Source organism: Carassius carassius, chromosome 23 (assembly GCF_963082965.1).
Source record: "Carassius carassius chromosome 23, fCarCar2.1, whole genome shotgun sequence".
NCBI lineage: Eukaryota > Metazoa > Chordata > Actinopteri > Cypriniformes > Cyprinidae > Carassius > Carassius carassius.
The window spans coordinates 12903663-12921284 of NC_081777.1; the positions used below are offsets into that span (position 1 = coordinate 12903663).

The window sequence follows — 17622 nt, forward strand, 5'->3', positions numbered from 1 at the left end:
TCCAGTTTTTTGCCACTAGAGGCCCCCATTGTGTTTTTTTTTTGTCAGACCCTTTTGTTTTTTCTGTTTCTCGTTATCATTTGTACCTGTGCCTTGTTTCCTTTGCATATATATAAACCCTTAGTTTGCCTTAGTTCTTTGCTCTGTGTTTGAATGTTAACACCCAGCCTAAGCGAAGCTGTGAACCTTTGATGCTCCAGTTGGATTCTCTGTTTTGGTACGCTATTTTTTGTACTTGTTTTTTGGATTATCTCTTGAGACTTTTTGCTGTACCTACTACTTTGTGAATATACCTTTTTCTGAGTGGATTACCTTTTTTTTTTGGAATTACTCTTGACCATTGTGGATTTATATTTTTGCCTGAAGGACTTTACTTTTTATTGTTATTAAAACACCAGCTCAAGTACTGCTGTGTCTGCCTCATCTTCTGGGTTCTGCCAACAATTAGTGGCTCAGTTTGCTAAGAGACAGTTTCTCACACCGGAGACCCGAGTTCGAGACCGGGTCCTGACCGAAACACAGAGCCACCCATGAACCCAGAGGCGCCCAGTACTCAGGAGCTTTTGGCCACACTGTCACAACACGAGGGGACTGTTCAACGTCATGAAGCCGCTTTGGTTCAGCAAGAGGCCTTGATGGTAAGACACTGGGTGCTTCTCAATATCCCTCCTCGTCTCCTCTCTCCTCCGTCCTCTATCCTATGACCCGGAAACCGATCGAGCTCAGCCATCTTGAAGGACATCTCAATTCTCTAATTGCACCGTGAGGAGGCTTCCAGAGGAGTCATGAGCGAGGATACACAGGTCCATCCTATGCGGAAGAGTTTTATCGACTAAAACGTGACGCACGTATAAATTCTCCTCCCCCTTCACATCGGTCACAATAATTTTGATTTCTACTTTACTTTTGCAGTTTATATAAACCACACACCTCACATATTTCAACAGGGTATCTTTCTTTATTATTATTTATTATGAATTTCTTAAATAAACAAATTTCAACAACATGAGGGCAGATCCTCTGAGCGCTGCTGATGACGCAACGAAGTGACGCTCGAGTGATCAAGGATTCCAATGTGTAAAAAAAGCTTTCATTCGATCCCTCCGTCCTCGCGTCTTTTCCTTGCAGCCTTCCCTCGCATCCTACAGGGGGCGGAGCTGAGACGCGAGGAAAGGAAGCGAGGAGAGGAAACGAGGATGCACAAATAAGAATTGAGAAGCACCCACTCTCAACTTCTTTCGGAGATGCTGACTTCCATAAAGCAGATATCTGATCGACTTCCACCGGCAACTGCTTCTGCTCCAGTACCTAATATTCAAGTACCCGTGGCAGTTAACCCCCTGACTGAACCTCGTCTTCCGCCTCCCCAACGGTTCTCAGGTGATCCGAGTGCCTGTAAGGGTTTCTTTACCCAATGTTCTCTCTCCTTTGAGCTGCAACCCTCGTCATTCCCCACCGATCAGTCCAAGATCGCATACATCATCACCCTGCTGTCAGATAAGGCCCTGGCCTGGGCTACTGCTGTGTGGGATGCCCAAAGTCCCTGCTGTGCCAGCTACTCTGCCTTTACTGAGGAATTCAAGCGAGTGTTCCAAGGTCCTACCAGTGGTCCTGACTCAGCCAAACAGCTCCTGACTCTTCGCCAAGGTCGGCGCAGCGTGACAGACTATGCCATCCAGTTCCGCACGGTGGCAGGAACAAGTGGCTGGAACTCAGTTTGCTTCAAGGTTTTGGAGGACCTTCTGCCAGCTCATAGGGGCCACTGCCAGTCTATCTTCAGGGTACCACCCGGAGTCCAACGGCCAAACCGAGAGGATGAATCAAGAGCTTGAAACTGCCCTCAGGTGTATGGCTTCCAACAATCCATCCACATGGTCGTCCTTCATTGTTTGGGCTGAGTATGCGCACAACACCTTGCGCTCCTCCTCCACGGGTATGTCTCCGCACGAGAGTCAGTTTGGCTATGCCCCTCCATTGTTTCCTGACCAAGAAACAGAAGTCGGAGTGCCTTCAGCCCGGAAGTTCATCAGACGCTGTCGGCTTGCGTGGAGGAAGACCCGTCTCAATCTGCTGCGTACCTCACAGCGGTATCAACAACAAGCCAACAGACGTCGCCGTCCTGGCCCCAACTTGCGCCCCGGCCAGAGAGTCTGGCTCTCCACAAGAAACTTACCTCTACGGGTGGAGTCACGCAAGCTGACCCAGAAATACATCGGTCCCTTTAAGGTTGCCAGGAGAGTAAACCCAGTTACATATCGTCTACACTTACCTAGATCCCTTAAGATTAATCCCACGTTTCACATCTCCTTATTAAAACCTGTTGTTTTTTCTCCCCTTGTCCCGGCAGGCAGACCCCCCCCTCCGCCCTGTGTCATCGGAGGCCAGCCGGCTTATACCGTCCACCGGATACTGGACTCCCGCCGGGTGCAGCGGTCCTGGCAGTATCTGGTGGACTGGGAAGGCTACGGTCCTGAGGAGCGCTCCTGGGTTCCTGCCAAAGACATACTGGACCCTGAGCTCATTCAACAGTTCAGGGCCCTCCACCCAGAGAAAGCTGGTAGGAACGTCAGGAGCCGTTCCTAGAGGGGGGATTCTGTCAGCATTTGGTCCGGATATTCCAGTTTTTTGCCACTAGAGGCCCCCATTGTGTTTTTTTTGTCAGACCCTTTTGTTTTTTTCTGTTTCTCGTTATCATTTGCACCTGTGCCTTGTTTCCTTTGCATATATATAAACCCTTAGTTTGCCTTAGTTCTTTGCTCTGTGTTTGAATGTTAACACCCAGCCTAAGCGAAGCTGTGAACCTTTGATGCTCCAGTTGGATTCTCTGTTTTGGTACGCTATTTTTTTGTACTTGTTTTTTGGATTATCTCTTGAGACTTTTTGCTGTACCTACTACTTTGTGAATATACCTTTTTCTGAGTGGATTACCTTTTTTTTTTTGGAATTACTCTTGACCATTGTGGATTTATATTTTTGCCTGAAGGACTTTACTTTTTATTGTTATTAAAACACCAGCTCAAGTACTGCTGTGTCTGCCTCATCTTCTGGGTTCTGCCAACAATTAGTGGCTCAGTTTGCTAAGAGACAGTTTCTCACACCGGAGACCCGAGTTCGAGACCGGGTCCTGACACATAGAGGTAAACTAGTTGTGTACTCAGAGTTTGCTTCTGTTATACTGTATACTTAAAAGTATACTTTTATATACTTGAACTTTACTTAAGTATACTTAATAAAATATACTTGAAGTATACTACTTTTTGGTAAGGGTTATCTTGGTCACAGCAGGCTTATATTATATTATATTATATTATATTATATTTTTATACTTTTTAATAGGTTGTACATCTTTAATATGGACAGTAAACAACTCTTTGAATTGCATCTGTACCATCTGTTGAGCTAAAGCACTTTGCTTAGTTCCTTCCCACACAGCAAAAAATAAAATAAAATAAATAAATAAATAAACATCCAAATGTGTAAAAGTTAGAAATGTACGAACAACAACAACAAAAACTACAGTTTCGCTATAGGGACAAAGAATCTGCTCACTCCAGCCTCATACATATCATAAAATCCTGCTGTGCTTGTATGCTAAAAATAAAGTGTCTCTTCATCACAGAGTAGTGTGGCTAGGGGGTAGTAGAACAAGACAAAGGTAAATTCTAACTGTCTAATTATAGTCTCCTGCTGGAATGTGTTTGTATTTGTCTTTAAAAGCAACAATGCAGATGTAAATTCTGAGGAAATTGCAAATAAAATGTTTACCCGGTCCCCTAGGCCTCCAGACTACAGACTGTCCAGACAGGGTTAGTTTAGTTGTGTGTGTGTGTTTGTGTGTGTGTGTGTGTGCTTGTTGGGAGATGTAATCAGATGGATGATGGCCTGGATAATGCCTATACACAGTCCCTGGTATATCTACCAATAAAGCAATAAGAAACACTTACACATAATAGCATCTATTTTTTACATAGTCTATAGCTTCCATTTTTGTAAGTATCAACATATAATAACAGAAATATACAGTAGGTAGAGTCAACCAAGGCATTATTATTTAACTTATTTTTTGAAGCAGTGTCAAATAGGTCTGTTATGCTGAATACCTGCCACTGCGCTGACATATAAATCTGGCAACACACCATAAGAGGTTAATTCTATAAACATAAAATATGCCATAAAGTTCACATTCCTTAAAGCTAAACAAATTTTGTGTGAATCCTCTGACAGTTGCAAATTCTGCTTATAAATGATTAGAGTGATATTTTATTGCCCATTAGCGTAATAGTTTTTGGGAAATGAGTGAATTCCTTGACTGAGGTGTTAGCATGGTTGACTCTCATGTGATTATTTTGCATTATAAAGCACTTAAAACTAATTCAGCCCTGAAATAAAAACATAGAATGTGTTTCTAAAAAAAATTTAATCAGCATCTACATTTACACACACACTGCTCTGAAACAGACATATGTAAACACCAATTATTCATTAAACACTTTATATATATCTGGAGTGTCAGTGAATGTACACAAACAGCATGCTATTACTTTGGTTTAACATGTATAGCTATTATGTGACTACCTTGAATCCAATAGCGGATTTTGATCTCTTTTGATACTTGATGATAATAGCGCTTCTGTCCAAGAAGTAGCAGTGCACAACCAAGTAAAAATAAATCAAATATAAAAATAATCACAATCATACAATTGCCAGCTAGCTACATTTGTCAGGCTTGTACAGTGCATTTGTGGTTTGAACATGCTGTAAAACGTTATGACATTTCTGGGGACAGTTTCAGTCAGGGACAGAACACAGAAAACATAGACATCTGGTCACCTATTTGAGAGAAATGTTGCCTTTCTGGAATATAGTGATATGTGACATTACGTTAAATATGTTGTAGATTTTAGTGTCTATTTGCACTTTGTGGTTTTATTACTTGGTGGGCCTGTTTGGGGTCTGTGTGAAGTATGAAGGAAATCAGTCACTGGGTGGTGCTACATGTTAAGCATAAACAGAATTCATACCATACGTTGAATCTCCTCATTCTCTACAACTTTGCCTTAAGGTCCTTAGTATTTTACTAAACCACAAAACCACTGCAGTCCAATTCTCTAGATTTTTTAGGTCAACAATTATCAGAAACTGTTGAACTTTGCCAATTTGGATAGCCATTACAGGATCATTAAGAAAATGGCCATCTCCAAATGTACTCAAAAGCCTATAAATCTTCAATGCTTTCATGTCGGCCTAGACACTAACACCACGGATGGCATTACGGTCTTAATACGCTTGCTCCCAGATAAATGATGCTTGCAGCTATAATTTGAATTATATTTATGATATACACTCAAAACTTTATTATTGCATACTGTTTTATAATGTAGGCTACTACAATACGGAGGTGCAGATAATTGCCACTATTTGTATTAAGTAAAAGGCAATTAATAGCAGAAAATCCTGCTATTTTAACATAGTATAAATAGAATCTAGCTATTTCCACTTAGTGTAAATAACATATTGCTAAAAATACTGCTATTTTTACTATATTTTATATAGAATCCATTGCCATTAGCACTTAGTGTAAATAGGCCTATCGCTGTTTGCACTTAGTATAGCATCTATCACTAAGAAAATATGCTATTTTAACTTAGTGTAAATAGTCTCTATCGCTATTTACACTAAGTGCAAATAGCTACTGCCTTCTTAAAATAGTAATATGATAATTATTCAGTAGTTCCATGACATCTTTATGACATGTACATTTCAGTCATCGATTAATTCTAAGCTGCATGCTAACTGAGTGACATCATTCAATCTGAATTGTTGCTATTATGATATATATTAATTTCAAAGAAAGGCAATTAAGTTTAAATATATTCATACCCCGTAAAATGGCCTATTTGAATCATTGTACATTTTGTGCTTTGAGATCTAAATTAGCGAATATTTTATGTTCCTCAGGGCAAAAAATTCTTCCTAAAAAGAACTGTCTTCCCTGAAACTATTTTAAAGGAAATAAAGTCATATCTATTCCTGTAAATCTGTGGTTAAATTAATGTAATTGTGGTTTTCAGTTGAAAGATTGAGATGATGTAAGGGACACAACGTTTATTTGGTGTTGGCATGAATTTTAGTAAATGCCAATAGTAATTTCAGTGGACTGGAAAAATGCTGAGAAAAATTGGGCTTATGCCATCACACTAATACCAAACAGACCATCTAGATAAAGACACATGAAGCAAGGGGATGACCTGATCCCAGAACTCCCTAGCAAAGCCTGCACTGTCGGAGTGACAGAATCTCAGAGAGACTGCAAATTTGTATGTGTGAAAAACAGATGGATATATATCAGAAAAGAAAAGAAGGAGCAGATAAAGTTAATGCAAAACATGGATGTGGTGAAAGAGAAAAGGAAATAAACTTTCTACAGAAAAGGGGATAAATCTGATGATGGCGTAAGGGAAATTATTGGCAGAGTTTTAACAGAGGGGGGTCTTCTCACTGAACTACCAACTGGTCTGCGGTCTTTTGTACTCCCTTTGGACAGTCAGATAACAAATCACATAAAATGGTCCTCATTATTCCTAACCTCTGGAGTCACCAAACACATCCTGTCCTGATGTGCGTCATTATTTTAAGTGCACCGGGCTCTCAGTGATGGTGGAAGAAAAGTTTCACGATACAACTGATTGCGCAATACAACAGAGTGACTGCATATGGTAATATGAACTGTGCCACAGTGGAACAGAGTGTTTTCCAAAGTCCCTTCGTCTAAATAAAAATGTGGACACAGCGATTCTATCTGTTCTAACTGATTTAGAGTGAAACGTAACACAAAGGACTTGGAAAAGAACTTAAATGAAAACTTGTAACCATTTCAGAACTCAGGTTTTAAGGTGATCACTCCTGTAACAAATAATTTTGAAACATATTTAATTTCACATAGGCCTAAAACATGTTTAAAATGACTGTGACCATAGTTTGCTTCACAGAGAGTATAGTGCTTGGTGTCAAATTGCCCTATAGTTTCACTACCGTGTTAAACTTGTGGTATGTCACTGATCTCACAGGTTTGTGTTGTATTGACCTTCTGCTGTTAAATGGGGAAACAGCAGGGTCTCTACTAATGCAAGCAATCCTTTCCAACATATGAAAACACAAAGAAAGGCAAAGCACTTATTAATTTAGCTATTTTACAGTACTGATTAAGCCTGATCAAGCTTGTTATTTCTACATTGACTGCAAACATAATGTTTTATTTGTCACACAGCTGCAATTATAAAACTTTCCACATTTCCAATGTTAAAATAAACAATAATCTGATAACTTAGACATAACCTACTTTATGCAATGCTATTTATCTCCCGTCTGGCTATGGGAGAAGCTGGTCTGAAATTCAAATGATTAATTGCAAATATAAATCAAATCAAATGAAAAAAAAGTTAGTTTTAGGTGTGATTTTGGTAAGTTCAGCAAGAAGTGAGACATTAGGGGTAAAGCAAGACAAACACTTTTCATGATCATTGCGCTTTAAAATATAAGAGGGCAATGAAAGTCGACGATGATTAATAGGCTACTAGCTAAAATAAGGGTCTTGTTTTCATCAATCATCGATGTCGGGCTTTATAAATAATGGAATTTTGTAAATATGTTTATATATTTGTTTATATGGGTTGGGGTTAAAACCATAACCCATAATTAAGGTCTTCAAAAAAATAAAATAAATAAATAATAATAATAATAATAATAAAAACAGACACACACACACACACACACACACACACACACGTTAAATTGTTGCACATGAACAAAAGTCGTTTGAAGAGGTTGCTATAGCAACAGTACGCTATTCATACGCCTGTAGATATAATAAATAAAAATAATCACAAAAAAACGTGAATGGTTTGTTAACGTACTGAAGACATTTGAAAGTTATAGCCAACTGTTCTAGAGGAGCCATCAGAACATTTTGCTCGAGAAGAATATGGATTGCTCACCGAGAGTTACCGCCGGAACTCCTTAATATCTTATTATAACGCTCACAGTAAGGAAAACCCTACAGATTCTAGAAAAGGTGCAGAGGGGAATGAAATTTACGTATTTAAGTGGAGCGCAGAGTTACGCTCTGATCCTTTACTGGTGCGAGATCAGCGCACAGTTGCGCGCTCTACTCCGCGCTGGCATTGCTGCCAGCCTCAGTCACTCCTAAACACCGCCTTTCGTGGGAGGCAACATTAGACACCGGCTGAACTTAAGTACTTCGGCGCTGTCTCACATCGTTCGTTTCGCTGAAGGCGTTTTTCAGGTGTTTTCTTATGTGAACCAATAATAACTGTGAGACACAAGGAAACCCCGTTATCGCGACGTTAACAGGTAGCCTTAGGGAACTGACAGCATTTAATGATTTGTTATTGATATCCCGGGAACCCAGAATACTCTTAAAAGTCATCGATCTGGAAGGATGATATCTTTCTCACGGATTTGATGGATGTTTGATCGGTTGGTGATGCCCATTTATACCATCGATCGCAAATTTCCAGAGACACCTGGTGAGTCTGTTACGCATGTTGCACATGACTTAGAAACAATGTGTGCTGACCAAGATTTCATTTAGGCACTGTTTGGGAAATGGTATGGTATGGGCTGCCTACTTAATGCGATCCTTTAAATAGGATCTCAGATAAAATAAAATACAAAGAAAAGGAAATCTAAAATTAGATGCGTAATTAACAACTCAGAACTGCTGATGTCCATGTAATTCAACGACATTTTTATTTATGTGGCATATATGTTAATGCTTGTCACATACAAGCACTGTAAAACATTTTACTGTACATCTGTGGAAGTGTTTTTTTTTCTTGAAAATATTCAAATCTTTGTTTGTTACAAATAGAAGTAGTTCATAAATGTATAACATTCCAAAACTGTGCTGTTTATACAGTACAAACTACCTTTCTAGTGGAACACATAGCCTACAGTACAGGAAACCACTGACAATCAAAACAACAAATGAAATTGGAAACAAACAAACAAACAAACAAACACACACACACACACACACACACACACACACACACACACATATATATATATAGTCTTCATTTTGTGCAGTCTTTAGAAGAATATTTTAAAGTGTTAAAAATATTCACCTGATTGCCCATTATATTTCTAGTTTTATATAAATAGAAATAAGATGGTTATGGTAATGTATGATGTTGATTTCATACATGCAACTCATTAATAATTCAATACAATGGTGGGTTTACAACTCGTCACATGCTACAACATTCTGGTCTTAAACGGTTCCCTACAGCTGAATTATCATGTGCTGAAATGTAAATTTAAAAGCATCAGTCACGTTTTGCATATTTGGAAACCATTTAAGACATTTATTTGTTATCTGCTCAGGCTGTTCTAGATAAATGTTCTATAGTGACACAGAGGACATAGAGATGGAGAAAAGTACATATTAGGACCTGGAAGATACAACAGTGGTGACACCTCCTCACTGAACACATGATAAACCATGTGGTCATGAGTGTTTTATCTCAGATCAGCACAACATACTCAACCAATCTACTGTTGCTGATAGACTTTTATGAACAGTTTTTCCAAAACATCAAAAAAAAAAAACTAAAAACATCTCCATGACTGGAACATCTGCACTAATATTTATCTGTCAACAGTTTTGACATAAGATTGTTATTTATCTTAAGTTTTGAGATATGTGAAATGAACTCAGAATGCAATGTTCCTGTTTCTGAGTGACATTGCTCTCTGTCATGTTCCTCTTAAAATTAAACCTGAAGTCCCCATAATTTCATTATCGTTTATAAAGCCCTAGAAAACAAGATATTATAGTTCTGCTAAGGTGTTTTAGAGATGTTTCCGAGTACAGCAGACAAATTGACAAGTGTTAAAAGAGCTTTGGACATCTTGTTGCTGACAACTTAACATTACAATATAGGGCTGATTATTCTAACAAGACTTATTTTCACATGGTTCCTTGCACTGTTACTATGTTATAATCTCCTTTTCCATATGATGAGCTCCATATATATGGCTTTTCTGACATATAATAAACTTGCTGGGTAGTTACAGCAATAAAAGACCACACACACTTTTAAAGGCAAGCTAAAATGGCATGTTTGTTTCAGCAAACGCATTTTCATCTCACGTCTGCTTTTGTTAACACAATCGGTTAGGTTTAGGGTATGGGTTTTGTGTGTGTACTTCAAATGCTAGGGAGCATCAATCTTTTAGTGTAACTTGCTGGACATTTCATTTCCGAAATGATGGCATCCAACGTAATAACAGCACATTTTTCCAATATAATTGGGTTTTAAATGTAAAATGTTTTTTAAAACTCACTATGTGTCATGTTTTTTTCCTCAAATGCCTTCAGATGTGAGAGACTGCTTATCAGTTGGCATAATTTTTTTTAGTATTACCTAATTTTGTGCTGAAAGATAAGGATGTTGCCAAATTAGCATGAATCTTCATATTTTCTGTTCCTCTTTTTTCAGTTTGCACAATCTATTTCCGATTACATGTAATCATAAACATTAGTGAACGAGCAATTGTTATTTTAACAAAGTGATTCACTAACAGAGTAGTTTTAATGTTGCTATAAATATTTTTTTTGTTGTGGTTTGGGTTAGTTGCAATAAAAATACAATATGTGACACATTCCTTAAATTCATTTCATAGGACTTACACCTCACTCCATGAACTAACCATTTTGTACCAATCCTTAACACCTATTTTATTAAACAGTGTTCATGAGAGGCGATGAAAGGTTTGAAAATGCAGCATAAACATGGAAAATTTAAGACCAACTGCATTTGAAGTATACTGTGAGACTTGTAAATAGAATGTAATTGTGGACACCTTGTCATGTATTCCTGTCAAACTTCAGTCAGAGCGCAAAACCACAGAAAAGAGCAAAAAAGTATGTCGATACTGCTGTTGTTTCTATAGAGTATTGAAAGCCTAGCAGAAACACTGGGGCTGAGTTTAACAACATAAAACGTTCAGAAGCCTGATCGAAGTCATTTAAGATGGAGGTGTAAACAGTGTGGTTTAGTTACAGAACAGATGTATTCTCTATGAAGTGTACAAACACAAAAGTTTCCAAGAGCTGTTTTGGATACATTTTGATGGAGAAGTCATCTGGAGGGTATGTGTCTGTCTTAACAGACATGCTTAGAGGATTCACCATTGCTGTGCCAAAAGCAAAGCAGACTACAAATATTATAGCCAAGTCTGTGATTCACCATGGCAGTGCCAACAAGAAATTGAACAGAAGCTCTTACAGTAAAAGCTGCACTGAAGCACTAAATTTGCATTATGGGTGACCCTCACAGTTACGCTCTGACCTAGAATTTTTGAAGCAAGCATGACACAACTTTCCCTTAAGTATTAGATTGCTAATTAGATTCTAAAGTCTCTGCCACCCTTAGGGTAATTGTCACTGTGAAATATCTGTGGAATATTAACTTATTTACCAGTTACTAAGATGCTGCAATCTTTATTTCTGAAAAACATGGAAAAGGCACCCTCTACCTTATGATGGTTGATAATTAATATAGTGGCTTATTAAAATTAGAAGAAACCCTTAAATAATCTGTGTTTCCTGCCAAAACAGAAGCTTGGTTTGTAATTGTTTAGTGGACAGTGATGAAGATCGTATTAACACACCACAATAACACACCGGTGTGTAAAACTCTCGGATGTATTATAAAGATTGTATGCCGCGAACTTATATTTCACATACTTTTGGAACTCCAGTGTTTAGTTGATTCTGATAAGTGCTTGTCGTCACAGTTGTAAACACTACGGCATTTCTCTTTTGTGAGGGGGTTTGGCGCCATGACATCTTTGTTTCCAGGCAGAACGTTAAAGAACGTGATGCACATGTCTCCTGGAAATCCTGTAGAATTCAACCAATCCATTGACGACTTCGACAGTCCTGAAGTGTTTCCACTTTTGTGTCCCATATGCATCAGACGTTTAGCCAACGGTCTGACGTGACATCTGAGGCTGATACTACTCCCTGGGCAACATGACACCCTCCTAATTTTTTAAATGGCTGTTTATGCATGTATGCGTTTATTCATTCATTTCATCTGCATATCAACATTTGTGAGATTTAGTCAGTTGAAACCGGATAGGTGTTTTTATTTATTTTTTTTATTATTTTTATTATTTTGTGTGTGTGTGTGTGTGTGGTCCATTTTTGTGTGTTTTCATTTTGAAGTAAAAAGATAAACTTGAGGAAAAAAGGTGTAATAACATGCAACATTCAAATTAAACAAAGTCAAGGAACTGAACAAACTGAAGGCCAAATATGAATTATAGTGAGAGTTAAAACAAGGCACAATTGGGACTAATCGGTTAACCATGGAAACAAACTAGAAATGGGAACAAAGGAAACAGGGACTAAACGAATTATAAACTAATCTATTAAGGAGAAGACAGAACAGAACCAGATTGCTACAGGTTATTATTAAATATTCCATGAATTAGTTGTACATTTTAGAAATCTTCGCTTTTCATCAAAACCTGTAGGCCATCTGAGTGTGATCATTCACTTTGCATTTATAGTGATCCAAAATATTGGCAATTAAATATGTAAATATTCATGTTCCTGAATGTAAGTAATAGAATATATTTTGTTCCATAACAACTAAATAAGAAAATGTTTATATTTATTTATTTCCATCAATAACACACAGGCTTATGCGTCATCATCCTGCACATGCTTACATCTAAATATGTTACTATTTAAAAGTAAATGCACACTGTTCCTCTTCAGGAACTCGAGCTGCGTCGAAGCGCTTTGGGGAACGCGTTCAGCGTACGCGACTCTGAATATCGTGTGTAATCAGTCCAATGGAAGGGCGTGACGTCACCGACGTGGTGACGTAAGCGACCAGGAAGCTATAAAAGCACGTGCCACGCAGCTGGCGTCAGCTTCGCGTCTTTCAGCAAGCGCTCTGTGTGTGAATGTCATTTGTCCGTCTTGTGAGTCTTATTTACTGTTGTCTGTCCAGTTAAAAGAGCTCCTAGACATGCCAGAAAGCAAGGCGAAAGTTAAGCACTCAGATGGCGATTCCAAATCGCGTTATAGGCTGTGTGTTCCTCCCTGCCCGAGATATATAACGGGTGGGGATACACACAACCTGTGCATGGTTTGCCTGGGTTCGAAGCACGCTGAGTCGGCTCTTGAGGGGGCCGACTGCCCGCACTGTGAGCGAATGTCGGTGCGGCTGCTTCGTTCCTGGAGGGCCCTCTTCGAGGAGGGGGCCTTCGCCAGCGTTCCCCGCGGTGCTGGTCCCGCTTCTGTCGAGGCAGAACGGCGGCTGCACTCGTGGGGTTCGCAAGTCGATCTGGTAGAGGGAATGGAGACGGGCCAGTCCCTATCTCCTTCCACTTCTGCCAGATCCGGCACCCAATCCCTAGAGTCGGAAGCACGCACAGCGGTTCCTTCCACTCAGGGTGAGGGATCGACGCTCCGCCTCTCTTCCTCCGAGGAGGTCGATGTGGAGTCGCTCGATAGGGATTCGCCACCCCACTCGCTACAGTATGTGGAGCTCTTAGAGGTGGTTACTCACGCAGTGGCCAAATTAAGTATCGATTGGCCCGCCGAAAAGTCTACCGAACCGCAGAGAAGCAAGCTGGATGAACGCTTCCTGCGCGCGAGTCAGCCACCTCCCAGCCGGGGCCTTCCATTTTTTCCCGACCTGCATGATGAGATCGCCAGGTCGTGGAAACGTCCATTCTCGGCCCGCCTCTACATCCCCTCGTCTGATTACTACGGAAATGTAGTGGGGATGGGAGAGCAAGGTTATAGAGCGATGCCCCGGGTGGAACAGACGCTTGCGAGCTATCTGTCCCCTGGCGCGGCATCGTCTCTGAAGGCCCCGGCATTGCCCTCAAAGCCACTAAGAACAACTTCGGCTTTGGTGGGCAAAGGGTATGCGGCTGCAGGTCAGGCTGGTGCGTGTCTGCACACCATGGCGGTGTTACAGGCGTACCAGGCCGACCTGCTCAAGGAGCTAGATGAGGGAGAGGAGATCAAGTCCCATGATATTTCTGAATTAAGAAGGACCGCTGATCTCTCCCTCCGCGCCACCAAGGAGACCGCCCGAGCGATTGGGCGGTCCATGGCAGCTATGGTGGCCGCGGAGAGGCACTTATGGTTGACCCTGTCCGATATGAAAGAACGGGACAGGGTCTGCCTCATGGACGCCCCGATCCAGCCGACTGGCCTGTTCGGCGACGCAGTTAATTCTGTCGTCGACAGGTTCCAGGAGGCCCACAAACAGGCGGCAGCGTTCCATAAGTTCCTCCCTCGTCGCTCCCTCGGGGCATCTGGGAAGGAGATGCCCCAGCCGCACCCTAGCTCCTCACACCGCGAGGCCCAGAAGCAGAGCGTCGCCTCTCGTGCTCCTCCGCGTCGGGAACGAGAGTCTCAGCGACGCTCTAGGCCGAGGTCTTCTAAGCCCAAATTAGATTTAAGGGCGGTTATCGAAGCTAAGAAGTCCTCGGCCAAGAAACCCTGACGCCAATGGCCCGGGGTTTCAGAGGGCAGCCTCTGCTGGGGTAGAACGGTACACGCCGCAGTCCACGGTGCCCGTCCCACCTCAGTGCCCTATTTTGGATTTTACAGCCGGTATTTCATAGTTCCAAAGAAGGATGGGGGGCTGCGTCCGATTATAGACTTGAGGGTCTTAAATCGTTCAGTTATGAGACTGAAGTTCAGAATGCTCACAATCAAGCATGTTGTAGCTCAGATCAGGTCCGAGGACTGGTTTGTCACGATAGATCTCAAAGACGCATATTTTCATATCTCCATCCTTCCTCAACACAGGAAGTTTCTGAGGTTCGCTTTCGGAGGCGAAGCCTACCAATATCGAGTACTTCCCTTTGGCCTCGCACTCTCACCCCGCACATTCACAAAGTGTGTAGATGCTGCTCTGGCCCCCCTGCGCACGCAGGGCATCCGCATTCTCAATTATATCGACGATTGGTTGATTTTAGCTCAGTCAGAGCAGATTGCGGTTCGACATCGAGATGTCGTTCTCGCACATATGGGGGAGCTGGGTTTGAGACTGAACGCCAAGAAGAGTGTACTTTCTCCGGCTCAGAGAACCACCTATCTAGGCGTAGTATGGGATTCGCCCGCGATGCAGGCACGATTGTCCCCTGCTCGTATCGAGTCGATCCTAATCTCAGTCAAGAGAATCAGAGAAGGCCAGTCACTCACTGTCAAACAATTTCAGAGATTGTTGGGTCTGATGGCAGCTGCGTCCAACGTGATACCTCTTGGCCTGCTGTACATGAGACCCCTACAGTGGTGGCTCAAGACCAAGGGATTTTCCCCGAGGGGCAATCCGCTTCCCACTATCAAGGTCACGCGGCGCTGCCTCCGTGCCTTAGACATGTGGAAGAAACATTGGTTCTTGAATCAGGGCCCGGTGCTGGGAGCTCCTTGTCGCCGTGTGACACTAGCGACAGACGCGTCCCTCACCGGCTGGGGTGCGGTCATGAGTGGCCACCCTGCCCGTGGTCTGTGGAGCGATCGCCATCTAACGTGGCATATCAATTGTCTAGAAATGCTAGCAGTTTATCGTGCACTGAAGCACTTCCTCCCAGACCTGAGAGGTCACCATGTGTTGGTGCGCACCGACAACACATCAGTGGTCTCTTACATCAACCACCAGGGCGGTCTGCGTTCGCGCCCTTTGTACAAGCTGGCGCACCAGATCCTGGTGTGGTCCCAGAACAAACTCCTCTCATTAAGAGCAGTATATATTCCTGGGAAGTTAAATATGGGACCAGACATACTGTCGAGGCAGGGGCCGAGGCCCGGGGAATGGAAACTTCACCCACGGGTGGTAGATCAGATATGGAGAGTGTTTGGCAGGGCTCAAGTAGACCTTTTTGCGACTCAGGAGACGTCACAATGTCCCCTCTGGTTCTCTCTAGTTCATCCAGCTCCTCTGGGACTGGACGCTATGGTACAGACCTGGCCGAGGCTTCGTCTGTACGCCTTTCCCCCTATCGCTCTGCTTCCGGGAGTTCTGGCGAGAGTACGCCGGGACGGGGTCCGTCTGTTATTAGTAGCCCCGTTCTGGCCGGGCCGAGTATGGTTCTCAGATCTAGTCTCGCTCCTCGACGGCTCTCCGTGGGAGATACCGATCAGGACAGACCTACTCTCACAGGCGCAGGGCACGATAATTCACCCTCGCCCGGAGTTGTGGAAGCTGTGGGTGTGGCCCCTGAGGGGGCACAACTGGTAGCAGCTGGTCTCTCAACTGAGGTTGTGGAGACCCTACTCCAATCCAGAGCTCCCTCTACGAGGAAACTGTACGCCCTGAAGTGGAAGCTTTTCACTTCATGGTGCAGAGACCGCCAGCTAGACCCAGCAAACTGCCCAGTTGGTACAGTTCTGGAGTTTCTACAGGCTAGGCACTCTGCAGGGTTGACCCACTCTACTCTGAAGGTCTACGTGGCGGTCATTGCGGCCTACCACACCCTTCTCGACGGTCAGTCTTTGGGAAGACACCCCCTAGTTACACGTTTCCTCCGCGGTGCACTGAGGCTGAGACCTCCAGTACGGTCCCGTATTCCCCCGTGGGACTTGGTTGTGGTGTTAGAGGCTATGTGCAAACCCCCGTTTGAACCTATTCAAGATATCTCAGACAGACATCTCACATTTAAAACCTCTTTTCTGTTGGCTATTACCTCTCTGCGGAGAGTAGGAGATCTTCAGGCCCTCTCGATGGCCCCTTCTTATCTTGAGTTTGCACCAGGCATGACTAAAGCATTCATATACCCTCGAGCGGGATATGTTCCCAAGGTTCCCTCTGTTACACCACGACCTGTAGTGCTGCAGGCCTTCTGTCCTCCTCCCTTTCGGGAGCCCGACCAGGCGAAGCTAAACTGTATGTGTCCGGTTCGAGCACTGGACGCATACGTCCACAGAGCTGCCCTGTGGAGAAAAACTGACCAATTGCTTGTGTGCTACGGTCCCCCCAAGAGGGGTTCTCCTGCTTCTAAGCAGACTATTAGTCGTTGGATAGTCGAGGCTATCAATGTCACCTATGAGTCCTCTGGTCGTCCCCCGCTGTCGGGAGCCAAGGCTCACTCTACTCAGGGTATGGCGGCCTCTAAGGCCTTCTTAGCAGGTGTATCCATGCTGGACATCTGCAACGCTGCGGGGTGGTCCACGCCCTCTACATTTGTTAGGTTCTATGGCCTAGATATGCCAGTCACTCCAGGCGCTTCTGTCCTCCTGTCCTGAGCTGTGCTCTTCGGATACACACCAGGCAGGGGTTTGGTAGTCTGGCGGCGTTAGGACTCGTTCCAAAGCGCTTCGACGCAGCTCGAGTTCCTGAAGAGGAACGTCTCTAGGTTACGTATGTAACCCTAGTTCCTTGAGGGAACGAGACGCTGCGTCTCGGAGCCATACCCCCGGCACCCCTGCCGGCGCTTGCTGGTACTCGAAGCTGACGCCAGCTGCGTGGCACGTGCTTTTATAGCTTCCTGGTCGCTTACGTCACCACGTCGGTGACGTCACGCCCTTCCATTGGACTGATTACACACGATATTCAGAGT

General features: G+C 43.0%; 1 protein-coding gene across 1 annotated transcript in view; it reads left to right on the plus strand.

Moving 5' to 3' along the window:
- Positions 1-7938: 7938 nt before the first annotated feature.
- Positions 7939-17622, plus strand: part of LOC132101341 (neprilysin-like) — a 47658-nt gene continuing 37974 nt past the window's right edge. Inside the window, exon 1 of the mRNA XM_059506225.1 lies at positions 7939-8546. Coding sequence (XP_059362208.1) covers positions 8486-8546 — 61 coding nt within the window. The 5' untranslated portion in view covers positions 7939-8485. The remainder of the gene's footprint in view (positions 8547-17622) is intronic.